At 35.1% G+C, this 14485-nt stretch overlaps 1 protein-coding gene across 2 annotated transcripts in view; it reads left to right on the top strand.

Moving 5' to 3' along the window:
* The window catches only part of NGLY1 (N-glycanase 1), a 57953-nt gene that overhangs the window by 17158 nt on the left and 26310 nt on the right, over window positions 1-14485 (top strand). For both annotated transcript variants that reach the window (XM_032408810.1, XM_032408811.1), the window contains exon 4: window positions 8890-9055. In XM_032408810.1, coding sequence (XP_032264701.1) covers window positions 8890-9055 — 166 coding nt within the window. The remainder of the gene's footprint in view (window positions 1-8889; window positions 9056-14485) is intronic.

Genomic DNA, 14485 nt, shown 5'->3' with positions numbered 1-14485 from the left:
CTAAGCTTGTCTTTAAAAACTAAAGAATAAAGGTGGTAAAGGCTATCAGGGGAAGAGACAGAGAGTTAACTGTCCTTTTATATAATTCTTGTTGAATGGTTTCCAAACTTTTTTTTGTGGAGGATTAACTCTTCTAAAACATATTTCTTTGTGCTTCAGTGTACTTACAGTCTTTAAAATATTTTCTCCTCTCATTAGCTTCACAGCTAATTTTTACTTATAATAATAATAAATACAACTAGTGTTTACAAATGCTTTCGAGAAACTGTTACTGAATATGTCAGATCAATTAGTAATGATACTAAGTGGCTATGGGTATTCCATGAGATAGCATACATGAAAACATTGTAAACTATAAAGGTCTTTATAAACTATAAAAGTTTGCCCTTGGTGATAATAATTCTTTCTGTAAAGTATCTGAGCTGCTCCATTCAGTACAAAGTTATCACAGAATAATGGAAAAATGTGACTACTTAATTCTAATGTGACATAATAGTAACCCTACTAGTCAGTCCGTTCCTTAGAAGAGTGGTTTTTGGTTACACGTCTTAACAGTCATAAAATGTTGAGTACATAACCCAGCATCTATTTCCTTATAAATTATATACTTCTAGTATGTTATGTACCTTATACAACAATTTTGTAAAAAAGGCGAAATAAAAAGTAAATCTAAGATGTGCGCCAGTGGATTCTTTTGTGCCCCTCTCGTGAGCATGTGTGTTCCATCTTGTCTTCAGTTTTGCAGTTAAGGTTGATACAGAAGCACATTTAACTTCTTCATTTTGAGCACCATTTCTTACGTTTTCTAATTATAGTGTTGGAATATATCTTTTAAGATTCCCTACTTTATCTTTTGTTGAATCTCAGTGTTACAGTTTAAAATGCACAGTACTAACCAGCTTTACAGAAAAGAGTGTAATACATGAAAACATTTTATTTTACAAAATAGCTATTTCCTGGACTAAGTAGTATTTCGTTAGTGTTCTGACTCAGAAGATAAATTCACATTTTCTGACTCTTCTGTAACCTTTTTTTTTTTTTTTTTGATTCTTAACTTTGCAATTCAGATATAATTTGAGGCCTTTAAAACTCTGTAATCACCAGAAAGCCTCTGGATACTAAACTAAAAACAAAATGTCATTTTATTGACAAAACAAATGTACAGTTTAGAAGAAAATAAACTTTCCTATACACATATGCTTTTAGTAGGCAGTCTATTACCAATTCTTATTTTTCTAGGCCTTGGGACACAGTATCTTTTTCTGAGTTCCTTAAGGGAATTGGGAGAAATTAGAATGAATCTTGTTTTTTATCACCAAGTCTTAGTTATCCATGGATCACTGGAATGCATAGTTTAAAAAAGTATTTTGTTATTTAAGCATTCATCACCACTATTTGTTATACTACAGAATTTGACAGTTATGTTCCCCTGCCTTGCCTGTTTTGAGTGGGGGTACTTAATTGATAATTAAAATAGACCAAAGTCAAGCAGCAAGAGAAAGAATTAAAAAGCATTGAATGTGTATAAACTAGATAAATCCTGAGCACTCATGTGCTCATCACTCTTATAATATTTATTTGGTTAAAACTGCAAAGTAAAATTTTGAAATATAAATTAAAGTGATAGTCAATGATGTTGAAGTTTGCCAATAAGCTTTTCCTTTAAGATATAAAGTACTGGAATATATTGGTACTCAATAAAAGGTGATGATGTTAGAAACTTATTTTGCTGCTTTTTCTGGATATTTTATGTAAGTGGAATTACACAATATGTAGCTTTTTGCTTTTGGCTTCTTGTACTTTGTATGTTTTTGAAGTTTATTCATATTGTAGGATGTATCAGTAATTTATTCCTTTTTATTGCTGGATAGTATTCCATGATGGACATTTGGGTTGTTTCCCATCTTTGCCAATTATGAATAATGCTGCTGTGAACATTCACATACAAGGTTTTGTGTGGGCGTGTTTTCATTTGGGTAGATTCCTAGGAGTGGAACCACTAGGCTGTATGGTAAGTTTATGTTTAATGTTTTAAGAAATTGCCAAGCTGTTTTCCAAAGTTGTGGCACCATTTTACATTCTCATCAGCAGTGTGTGAATGTTACAATTTCTCAATATCCTCACTGACACTTACTATGTTTTTTTTATTGTGGCAATTTTAGTGGATGTTAGGTAGTATCTCATTGTGGCTTTAATTTGCATTTCCCTAATGACTCACTTAACTTTTAAATTTGTTGGTTATACATGCTGAGTGTTTAGTGTTCCTAAAGGACATAATTTCCCAATAACCCTTTATATATTTTTATACCCTTTGCCTTCGAAAAGGAGTTTCGAAACAGCAGAGAGAGTTTTTCAAAGACATAGAACATTAGAATGTTAAAACCATTATTTTTCCAATTTTGCAACTTTATCTAGGTTGAAAATATGTGATTCTGAAGTATGATTTGCTTAAAATAAGCCTTCAGTCATTACACAACTAGTTTAGCTGCATACTTTTATTTGGCACATGCCTACTTTTAAAATGTGTATAGAATTGTTAAGGACTTTTCATCAACTCTAATCACTCTAGAAATTCTTGCCCGTAGTGTATATGGGTATGCATTTATTTATTTGAAAGAATTATCATTTGAAATTATTCTGTTGAAATTATAAATATAATATTGTATTGTTAGACAATGATAAAATGAGTTGGTTTATTTTTTTATGAGTTGGTTTATTTTTAAACTTAATCTCGTAAGAAACCTTTTAGTCTGGATCTTTATATGATCTCTTTAGAGAAGAAGTCTTCTATTTGGACATAAGATTTAAATGTCCAATTTCTTGTTGTGAAACTGCCATTCTTAAAGGTAAAATATACTGCATACCGGATCACTTAAATTACAACACGTCTGTATACCGGAATTGTTAGCATCCATTAAAAATGATGCTGTGGTCTATTTTGGCATTAAGAGAGTTATTATATGGGGGAAAAATGGTAAACTGGGAATTCCAAAATTAAACAACATATGTTGTGTATATGTATATTATATTTCAATTTTCTTATTAAAAATGCACATACATAAACATATTCATTTTTAAAAGGTCTGGAAAGCTATACACAGACATCTTAGCTATAATTTTATCTTAGGGTGAAATTACAGGTGATTCCTTATTATTTATACCACTCAGTATTTCCTGAGAATTTCTTACAACAACATTTACTTTTATAAATAGAAAAAAGGGGAGGGGTTGTAAGAAATAAGATGATTGAAGTCACACGCTGATTAAAACTAAGGTTAAAAAATTATTAAACAGAACTTTTATGCTTAAAAACAGGTTCTAAATTTAAAAGTCACGAAAGCAAAAGGCTACATAAAGGTAGAAGGAAGACTGGTGGGCTTGAGGACCCCTGGTCCTTTACTAAAGAAGTAAATTTGCTAATCCAGCTTCCATGGGTTATATCACATGATTTGACAAAATATACATATTATATATTTTTTTCTTATGAAGAGTCTTGAATATATTTCACATTAGAAACCAAAATAATTGAAATCTAAGTATGATCAGTGGAGCAAACCATCTTTTTGACCTAAAACCAGACAGATTGCACATTTTGAACTTCTCTTTGTACTCCAAGTAACTTCACCTCCCTCAGGCAGGTAACTGCTGCCTTGTGTACCTGGCTGCCCAGCTGCTGTAGTTGCCATGCAATCAGCAGACTTTGCTTTTATCTCTTCGTGTGTATGGAGTTGTGCCAAAGAATATGTAAAGAAATAAGGCAAGAAAATAAACTCTATTGTTCAGGATTGTTTGAGTGCCCATAAAAACCACAACGAATGAGGTAATTTCCAGATTGGAAGTATCAGATTGAAAATAAAAGTTCTCTAGATGAGTTCTTACCCTCTCTCAGTAAATGAAAACCTGCGTTTAATTAAAGAACAATAACAAAAATATAGCTGTGCCTTTTTGTAAGAATTCTTTAAAAATGGAGACCTGTTTTGTGTGTTTCTGTATCAGTTCTGGTAAAGGAGCATATTCCTCCCTGTTGGGAATACCCTGGATTTCTCATCACTAGATCTTCAGTTAAGTTTCTTCAGTCATCTGTTGCACTCATCCCTTCTGGAAGTGGGGCAACCATGTCTGCTCCAAACAAAAGCCAGCTCCTCCTTTGTCCCTGCATCCCTTCTTCTCTGCTCACTGTGGAATCTCACATGGACTGTGTGCAGTCTTGAACCTCCTCTTTTCTTGGGGATTCTTCTCATTGGCATTTAAGCCTTGGTTTATAAAGGCCAGTTTTCAACTAAGGTTAGGCTGTTGGCATCAGGATGAGCTGGACATTCAGGTTCCTAGATGTAACCCCAGACTGGCTAAATCAGAAAGGGATGGGGAGGAATTGGGGAATCTGTATTTTTCACAAGCAGATCAGTGTTTAGGAACCTTTCCTGTAAACTCTCCTATCTGAGAAACAAGCCAGCATACAAATATCCCTGGATCCTACATGTCCTCTAGTTCTCATTTCTTTACAGCAAGTTTCCGGAAGAGCTCCCGGTACTCATCACTGTATCTTTACTTCTCACATACTTGTCTAGCAAGCTTCCATTCTTTAATCATGTACCCTATCAGTAAAATGTTTGAGCATAGCCTTTCAATATATATTTTTGTTTATAAATTATATACATGTACTATTATGCCATTATACTGTATCAGGAAACAATGTCAACAGAAGCTATTGAGTAAATATTTTTAATTTTTAAAAATGTATTAATATATCATTGATGTAAGGGGCGCCTGGGTGCCTCAGTTGGTTAAATGTCTGCCTTTGGCTCAGGTCATGATCCCAGAGTCCTGGGATCAAGCCCCACATCGGGCTCCCTGCTCAGCAGGGAGTCTGCTTCTCCCTCTGCCTCTCCTCCCCGCTGGTGTTCTCTTAAATAAATAAATAAATAAATTTTTAAAATAAAGATAATCTCAGTATTATAGTCAAAAGACCTTCAGAACATAATTTAGGATGATGAGATGTCTTTTTTTTTTTTAAGATTTTATTTTTAAGTAATCACACCCAACTCAGGGCTTGAACTCACAACCCCAGGATCAAGAGCTGCACGCTCCGCCAACTGAGCCAGCCAAGTGCCCCCAGTCTTTATAATCTTTTACAGCTAGGTTGAGGGTTCATTAGTGAAAACTATATAACATAATCTATAAATTCATTTAGCCAGGCACATATGAATCGCAAAACCTTGTAATATGGTAAGAGTAGAAGTAGGAGTGAACATGCCTGTTGTTAACTCCCTCTGTACTTTGGTCCTTTCTCTCCTCAGGCTAGCTTGCTAGCCACAGATCACCCAAATACTAAATGTTATTATAACTTAATTGCTTTATTTTTTTGGCAAAAAAAAAAAAAACATAAATAGGAGTTCTAATATTTTCTGTACACTTTCCAGTAGACCATTTTGTGCAGCTGCTTTGGTACTCTTAGGCCACTTGGGGACACAAGTTTTTTACAACTTGTTTTCCTTATTAACACTATTAGAAATCTTCCTAAGATCATCAAAAATCTCCATGCTGCTAAATTTAATATACTTATTTTCAGTTCATTTTTACTTGACCGTTCATCATCTTTAGCTCAGTCAATCATTTCCTGGTTTTTCTTCTACCATAAGTGGTTCAACCATTGACCCAGTTAGTTGCTCACTCAAAATCCACAGATCATTACTAATGTATTTTTCTACTTTTCTAACTGGCCCGACTTCACAGTTCAGTCACCAAGACTTGTTGATCCTATTTCCTAAGTTCTTTTTACACTTTACTTCTACTAAAGCCACCAGCTCTTTCAGAGTTCTGCAGTCGGCCTCCATTGGATCATCTGTAACCTCCTTTCTCTAGCTACAGCTAGAGTGATATTCTGAAAATGTAAATCTGATGGTCTTACTCCCTTGCTTAAGTGTCTTTAATAGCTTCCCATTACAATGGAGAGACCAGAAAGATCTAGCCACTTACCAATTCAGCTTCATCCTCAGCTTTCTCTCTCCGCCATTTCCCCTTCGTTCTCCATGCTCTCAACACCCTGATTTTCTCTCTGATCCTACATAATTTCCTAAGCATGTTCCCATAAACACACTCCCCAGCTACCTGTATGCTGTTCCTTCCTATAGGATTAGGCTTTTCCCTTTCCTATTAGCTTCTTATCCTTAGTACTTTGCCACAAATATAAAAAATATTTCTTCAGGGAATTCTAGGTTCAGAATCCCTGTTGTACAGTGTCACTATCCTCTATATTTGCTTACTCTTCTTACACCTATGAATAAATTATCTAACCATTATATCCCCAGTAACTAGCAAATAATAAAGGCTCATTAAATATTTGAGTAAATGAACATTGTTGTACCAGTATTAGTTTCTGTATCCATAGACTACTTTGTGAGGATTTTGGTCTCCCATTATTTTTCCAGTATGTAACACACACATACGCACACACACACACACATTTATACACAAATACTTGTTGACTTAATAATGGTGGTTTTGTCATTATTTAATGCCTTTCCCTCCCTTAGACAATGAAGTGATCATGTCTTTCTTATGCACCTATCCCCAGTGCTTTAAAAAATCCTGGATAATGTCAGGGAGGATTTGATAATGGTTTTTATTTTTTAAATTAATCTATGTCTACCTTTTAATATACACATTTAATCCATTCATATTTACCATAATTGCTAATATGTTTGAATTTATTTCTGACATCTTATTTTGTGTTGCCTGTGTCCTTTTGTTTTTTTCCCTTTTTTCCATCTTTGTTTTGAGAACAGTTTTCTTCCATTATTTTCCCTTTAAAAGTTAGAAAGTTAAATATCTTCTTTTTTAGTCTTCTATTACTGCCCTTAAATTTTTAATGCAAATATTTACTTTTATATTTTTTTACTAACGTAACAAGACAGGAACCTCAGAAAGTTTTTACTCTTTTTTCTTTTCCCTTCCCTGCTACCTTCTTTATGAGAAAATTTGAGGTTTTGCTTTTCAATTATTATTTTTAATAATCAGAACTTAGGTTTTACTAGTTTATTTTTTTAACTCACTCCTGCTGCTTTTATCTCAGTTTCTACTCCTGGGTGATCTGTTTATTTACTTTGATTATATTATATTTTGAGGGGACAATAACTTCTCTAAGAATTCTTTTAGATAAGATTTAGGAGTGATAGACTTTTATACTGCTACATATCAGAAAATGGACTTATTCTGCCCTCCTGTGTGATTAATTTGGCTGGGTAGGAATCCTGTGTTCCCAGTCATTTTCCCTCAGAATTTCAAAGATTTTGCTTCATTGTTTCTAATGAGATGTCTGATTCATAAAAGGCTTTTGGAATTTTGTTTTTCTACTTACCTGTTATGAAATGTCACTATTCTATGCCCTGTTTTATCCCCCCATTCATACTGGCTCTTTCTTCAACTCTCAGAAATTGGTTTCCATTATTTCTTTGAGAAGTTTATCTTTTCTACTGTTTCTACTCTACTTTCTGGACTTCCTGTCAGCTGGATTTGGAAACGTTTGGACTTATCTTGAGTGTCTATTTAGTTTTTTGTGTGCCACGTTCTCAGAAAATGTCTTGGCTCAGTCTTCTAATTGATCACTCTTTAGCTATGTTTATTCTACGGTTTGACACCATGTGTACTTTCTTATTTCAGTGTTTAAATTTTTAATTTCCAAGATCCATGGTTGTCTTTCTCTGAATACAGTATACTGTCGAATCTCTGAAGATAGACTTGCTGCTATGGCTACAGGGTTAGTTCTTCTGATGTTGATTCTAGTGTATCTTTGCAACAGTATGGGTTGTTGCAGATTCAGTGAGTCTGAGAGCTCCTGCTAGCCTATCTGTGAATGCAGCATCTGCTTCTAGCAACTGTGGGGAGGGGTAGAACATGCTACAAGATGGTCTGTACCAGAAGCAACTGTTCTGAGCTTGGATGTTTCTCTTTCCTTTGGGGAATCAAAGCAGCTCCCTCACTTCTCAGAAGCATAGTTCTTTGTTGAGAAGGAATGATGGGGTGGGGGCAGGGGGAAGATGTCTAGCTAGTCCTCCTGCAGAGCCCAGCCAGTGTCACTAATGTTTGTTCCAAGGCCCTTTTCTATCTGGATCCTGTGGCTCCTCTGCTCTTGGGATTATTTTGAAAACTTTAGTTTGTATAGCCACTCTTTTTGGGGGGCATATTGCCATAGTTTTTTTCTTTAATCCATTTGTATCTGTTTTTCCTCTTTCAGGAATTTCTCAAAATTCCTGATCCCTTAAGAGTACTCCTCCTTTGCTAATGCCATATGGAGTTTTGTTTTGTTTTGTTTTTTGTTTTAATTATGTTACTTGCAGGGATTTGAACTGGAAAGTCTGTCAGATGCATTGCTCAGAGCACTATTTTTTTTTTTTTTAAGATTTATTTATTTTAGAGAGAGAGCACTCAGGTGCACATGAGCCGGGGGAGGGGCCGAGGGTGAGGGAGAGATCATGCAGACTCCCTGCTGAGCATGTAACCCAACTCAGGGCTTGATCCCAGGACTTCACAGTCATTACTGGAGCCAAAAAATGACCTGAGCCAAAATGAAGAGTCAGCCACTTAACCATCTGGGCCACCCAGGCGCCCCTCAGAGCAGTATCTTGATCCAAACTTATAATCAAGAATCTAGCATATCTCTGTTTAAATATATCCTCAATAATATATTCAGAGAAAAGAATAGATATATCTTCGACTGTGACACAGATATGGGTATCTCCTAAAACATATTGTATAGCCTTTGAGTATTATTATATTTCAGTGAATCCATACATTCTTCTTTATCTATGAAATCATAGAACCACCGTTTTCAGTTATGTGTTATTTTTGTAGCATATGGAGAAAAGCTAACCAATATTTTTTTTCTATTAGGTTACTACTGACTCAGTCATTCTAAAAGTTCTCCGGTCCAACATTCAGCATGTGCTGGTCTATGAGAACCTTGCTCTCCAGGAGAAAGCACTGGCTTGTATTCCAGTCCAAGAACTAAAAAGGAGATCTCAAGAAAAGTTATCTAGAGCTAGAAAATTGGATAAAGGTAGTGGCTTTATATAACGATTCATTGCTAATATACATCATTGCTAAAGAGAAACACTGAAATGCTGCCTTTTGCTGTATACATCATAAAATTCTAATCTGTTTCTGTTTTGATTTTTAAGAAGTACAGCAGTAGTAAAATTTTACTGCATGTACCTCATAGACATATCTATTAACACATCTTTTTTTTTTTTTAAACCTCAGTATGTGTTTGCAGTTTAATCATTGGTATATGAGTTTTTTTAGGTATAATAGAACTTAAGTCTATGGAACATATGATAGTATTATTAGTGAATTTTAATGTGAATTAGAAACCACATTCAAGATTAATCCATATGATTAGACCATTGATTCATTTTGTCTAATAAAGATAGTATTTACTGGTATATGGTTCTTCCTCATCCACTGCTGTCCACTGCCTGGGAATAAATTCAGCTCTGCCACTTTACTGTGCATTACTGAGCAAGTAATTTGATCTCTATGCCTCAGTTTCTTCATTTGAAAATAGGATGATTTTTAAAAATAGGTGAAATAGTACATGTAAATGGCTCAGAACAATACCTACCACATTCATCAACCAATAATTATTTGTGTGTTATCATTAATGGTCTTAGGATTTTAATTGTTAAATTTTTCCAATGGTAGCATTTTTACTTTGAGTTTTTATGTAATTAGCTTTTATCTAAGTCATTTCTTAATACTATATTTTCTAGGGGACTATGTAATTTTTCTGGTGGTTACCTTAGTTTGCAATAAATGTTTTAACTGAGTCCACCTTCAAAAACACTATTCTGCTTCATGTATGGTGCAGATACCTTTTAACAGAATCATCCCAATTCTTCCCTCCCATCCTCATAACATTGCTGTCATATGCTGTAATCACCCAGTACATTGCTATTGTTATTATTTAAAGAAGTTACTTTTTACGCCAAGAATAAGAAAACAAAAGATTCTCTTTTACTTTCATATATTCCTTTTCTGATGTTTCCTTTCTGTAGATCCAAGTTTCTGATCTATATCATTTTCCCTCTTCCTAAAGAACTTCTTTTAATATTTCTTTCAGGGCGGATCTGCTAGAGATGAATTCCCTCAGTTTTTCATTGCCTGAGAAACCCTTAATTTTTTCTTCACTTTTGAAGGATAATTTCACTGGGATATAGAATTCTAGGTTGGTGAGGTTTTTCTTTCAACAACACTTTAAATATTTTACCCTCTTGTCTTCTTGCCTACATTGTTTATGACAAGAAGTCTGCTATAATTCCCATCCTTATTCCTGTTTAGGTAAGGTTTTCCCCATATCCCCTCAACTTACTCCCCATCCCCAGCTTTATTCAAGATTATCTCTGTCTTTGGTTTTCTACAGTTTGAATATGACATGCCTAGGTATAGTTTCCTGGTTGGTGTTTTCTGAGCTTCCTAGATCTGTGGTTTGGAATCTCATTAATTTTGGAAAATTCTTGGCCATTATTGCTTCAGATATTTCTTTTGTTTCTTCCTCTCTTTTCCTTCTGTATTCCAAAATGAATGTATCCTATTTTACTTTTATCTCTCTCTGCCTCAATTTCCCACAGTTCTTAGATGTTCTGGTCCATTTTGAGATTCTCCTGCAGTTCTGTGCCTTTTTTTTTTTTTTTTTTTCCTCTTTGATTTTCAGTTTGGGAAGTTTCTGTTAACCTATCTTCAAGCTCACGGACTCTGGCCTTGGCTGTGTCCCATCTACTGATGAGTCCATGAAAGGCATTTTGTTACAGTGTTTTTGATTTCTAGCATTTCCTCTAGATTTTTTTAAAGCTTCTAAACAAACAAAAAAAATCTATTTACATTATCCATTTGTCTTACATGTTGTTTACTTTTTTCATGAGAGCACCTAATATATTAATCAGAGTTACTTTAAATTCTTTGTTAATTCCAAAATCTGGGTGGTTCTGATACTTTATCACTTCAGACTGATTTTTCTTGCCTTTTAACACATCTTGTATTTGTTTGTTGGAAGTTAGACATGATGCATCATTGGGTAGTAGGAGCTGAGGTCAATAGGCCCTTTATGTAAGGTCTTATGTCCATTTAACCAGGAGTTGGGCTATGTTTAATGTTAGCTGTAGGTGTCAGAAGCTTCAGACTTCCTCTGGTATTCTTCTTGTCTCCCCTGTTGTCTTTGGGCTTTTCTAAAAACTCCTTGGATACAATCTGCATCTTTTAGCAGACTCCATTGTTGTTACACCAGAGCCTTGTTGGTGTAGTGATAAGCCACGGGGGAGTAGAAGCCCCCTGTAATCTGATGATTAAGTCTCAGTGCTTTAGTGGGCCTGTATCCTCAGGCGTCTGACCTTCCCAAGTCTTTCTTAACTTTTTCCCTCCATAGACGAGATAGGAAGACTAGAAGTGGCTAGAGTCAGGGAAGTTCCTTTTCCCCACTTCAGAAAAGGCTCTGGTAAAATCTTTTTCCCTGAAGAGTAGGCCTTTATCGTAAAGAACGTTCTGGGCATACTTTGCAATTCTTAATCTTCTCCTCCTTCTCAGAGCTTTAAGGAGATCTTTTTTGGTTCTTCACCAAGAAAACCTAGTGGGATTCTTGGAGGGAAAACCCGCAAAAGTGTTAGGAACCGCTCCTAAGATTGTTTTTCTTACTCAAGCTAGTCCATGTTCAGCCTCCAGCAATTTGTTGAAATTATCGTTTTAAGTGTTTTTACCAATTTATGACTCCAGTGGCTTCTGTTCCATATAGCAGATGGCTGGTTGTGATTCTGTGTATTTGGCTAAGATTCTCTGTATTTGTCTTGTCTCTCCAGATTTCAGGGTGACAGTTTGCCCTGTGATTTCTAAGGAGCTCAAGAAAAGTCAATGATTTTGGTTTGTTCAGTTTTTTGTTTTCGTAACGATGGGAATGAGAACTCTAAGCTCTTTACATGTCAGAGCTAAAACTGGAAGTCTCTCTGAGGGATTAATTATGTATCTCTTTTCCTTTTTTTAATCATTTAATCACTTCTTACATATGTTGTTTAGGTATTTTGCTGCCCATTGTATGTTGGTAGTTTTGTTTTTATTATAATATTATACTATGTCATATTCTTGTATTTGAAGACCATTCTGGGGCTTAGACTTAATTAAACAACATTGCTGTGAGACCTTGAGACAGTTCTTCATCTTCTTGGATTAACAGTTTTTTTACTATTTATGAAATAAGAATGCTTATTAACATGTGATCACAAAGGCCCTGTCCACATTAAAGTACTGTGTTCCTTCAGATGATCCCTGACATAAATGCCTGTTTAACAGGTACTTACCAAAGCATGTTTTATGTGTTAGTCATTCAGCTGAACCCCACAGAGGAGACACAATTAGCAGTGTCCCTGTTGACGTTTGCCTGGCATTTTTTTTCCCCTGTAATTATAAAGGTAATACATGGCTTTTTTTTTTTTTTTTGGTAGAAAATTTGGAAAATAGGGGTAAGGTACGCCATCTGTAACTTCATATCATAGTATGACTTACGAGATTTGTCTATATATTCTTTCACACTTAAAATTTAAAAGCACTAGAATAGAGTTTTAATTTAAGTAGGAAAGAAATAACATATCAGGTTGGTAGAATGGTATTGTGAAAATCAGTAAAAGACTGAGCCTTTTTTTTTTTTTTTAAAGGTTATAAAGGATGAGTTGGAATAGTAACCTAAGATGCCAAAGGACTTATTAAGGCAGGGATCAGGGATATTGTTCCAAATGTAGTTAACAGGATGTGTGGAGGCAGAAAAGTTAGATTCTATGTGGGGAACAATGAATTATAAAATCTGGCTGTGTGTAGTGTAAGGAGTGGGTAAACAGTAGTGAGAGATCAAGTAGGCTGAGATCATATGTTGGTTGACACTGAATTTCAGGCAGAGAAATGTGTACTGAATTTATCTTATATTTTTAATCTTTCCAAAAAGAACTAGAGATAAAATGGAACAAAGAATACTTTTAACAAAGTTTTGAAATAGAAAATAAGGACCAAAGAAATTAGAAGGATGTACATGTCTTAGTGTAAGGCTAACATTACAATGTTAGTATGATTGAACATAGAGCAAAAATGTTGTATAATCTATTCATTAGCAAGGAGGAAATAAAGCGATTGCTCAGGAAAGTCAAGTATTCTTGGTTACTTAATTCAGCAGCATTAACCTTTGAAGCTTTAAGCAAGTGAGTGACATCAGAGGTGTGCTTAAGGAAGATTGATCTAGCAATACCTTGTAAGATGAACAAGAATAAGAGAGTGCAAGGAGAGAACAGTTGAAACACAGTAATAATAGAGAGGAATTAGGGTGAACAGGGTATTGTGACAGCAGGGGAGAAAATGGATGTGAGTTATTGGGGTGATAGAATACATGTTGTTTGCAGTTGGTAAGTACATTTGATGTGACAAGGCATTGTGTATGCTTAAGGAAAATGTCAAGGAGGACTTTCCAGTTTTGAATTCAGGCAACTAGAAGTTTAGAGGAGTCAATAGAACAGGCTTTGAAGGGAAATGGTTTAAAGTAACTGCTGGCCATTATCTGGACCAGGTAAAATGTAGGTCTGGAATTCTGTTAAGAAGTACATTTAGGGTGATAGGTAAAACTGTGCAAGTAAATGAGATTTCCCAGAATGAAAAGGCAAGGGGGAAAGGGAGGATTGCAGAGGTTCTAGAAAATAGGACAGTACTAGTACTAAATACATGTAGGTATTTATATTTAAATTAAGTTTTAAAAAATTAAAAATCCAGTTCTTTAGTTACAGTCAACACATTTTAAGTACTTATTAACCACAAGTGACTAGTGGCAACCCTGTTGGACATTGTGGATATGAATTATCTCCATTATTGCTGAAAGTTCTATTGGATGGTACTGTTCCACAAAAACAGTAGGATACTGAAAGAGTTACAGTCATAAGTAGAGGAGATTCAAATATATAGTGAAATAAGTGTATTATAGACATAATGAATGGATCATTGAGGGTTAGACTGGGCTGTGAGTAATGGGATTTGTGACCCCAATGGCTTAGGATTTATTTTCTCATGTAAGAAATTATTGAGTTAGGGAGTCTGATGCTAGTGGTAAGCTCTGAAACATTATCAGAGGCCTAGGTCCCTTCTGTCTTTTGGCTCTGGCATACATGGTTTCCATTCTGCAGGTTATATCTCATAGTCTAAGATGACTGCTAAAGCTCCAGCCACTAAAACTGCAGACCAGGCATCAGGAAAACGAAAGGGAGAAAAAGCAAAATGGAACCACTGAGCCTGTTCTCTTGAAGCAGCCTTCTTTGGACTCTCACCCAAACTTAGTTAATCTGTAGTCTTTTAGCTAATGCATTGCCATCCCAAATAAATTAGAATTCTGTAAATAAAGTACTGGCTTTTGGATATTGTGTGGCAGCTAGCACCCTCTGCCCCAGTGACTCTCTGGCTCTGAGATGATGACAAA

This window comes from Phoca vitulina, unplaced genomic scaffold (assembly GCF_004348235.1).
Source record: "Phoca vitulina isolate PV1807 unplaced genomic scaffold, GSC_HSeal_1.0 scaffold10, whole genome shotgun sequence".
Classification (NCBI taxonomy): Eukaryota; Metazoa; Chordata; class Mammalia; order Carnivora; family Phocidae; genus Phoca; species Phoca vitulina.
The sequence above is the reverse complement of the archived record's forward strand: the minus strand, read 5'-3'. Positions and strand labels throughout refer to the sequence as shown.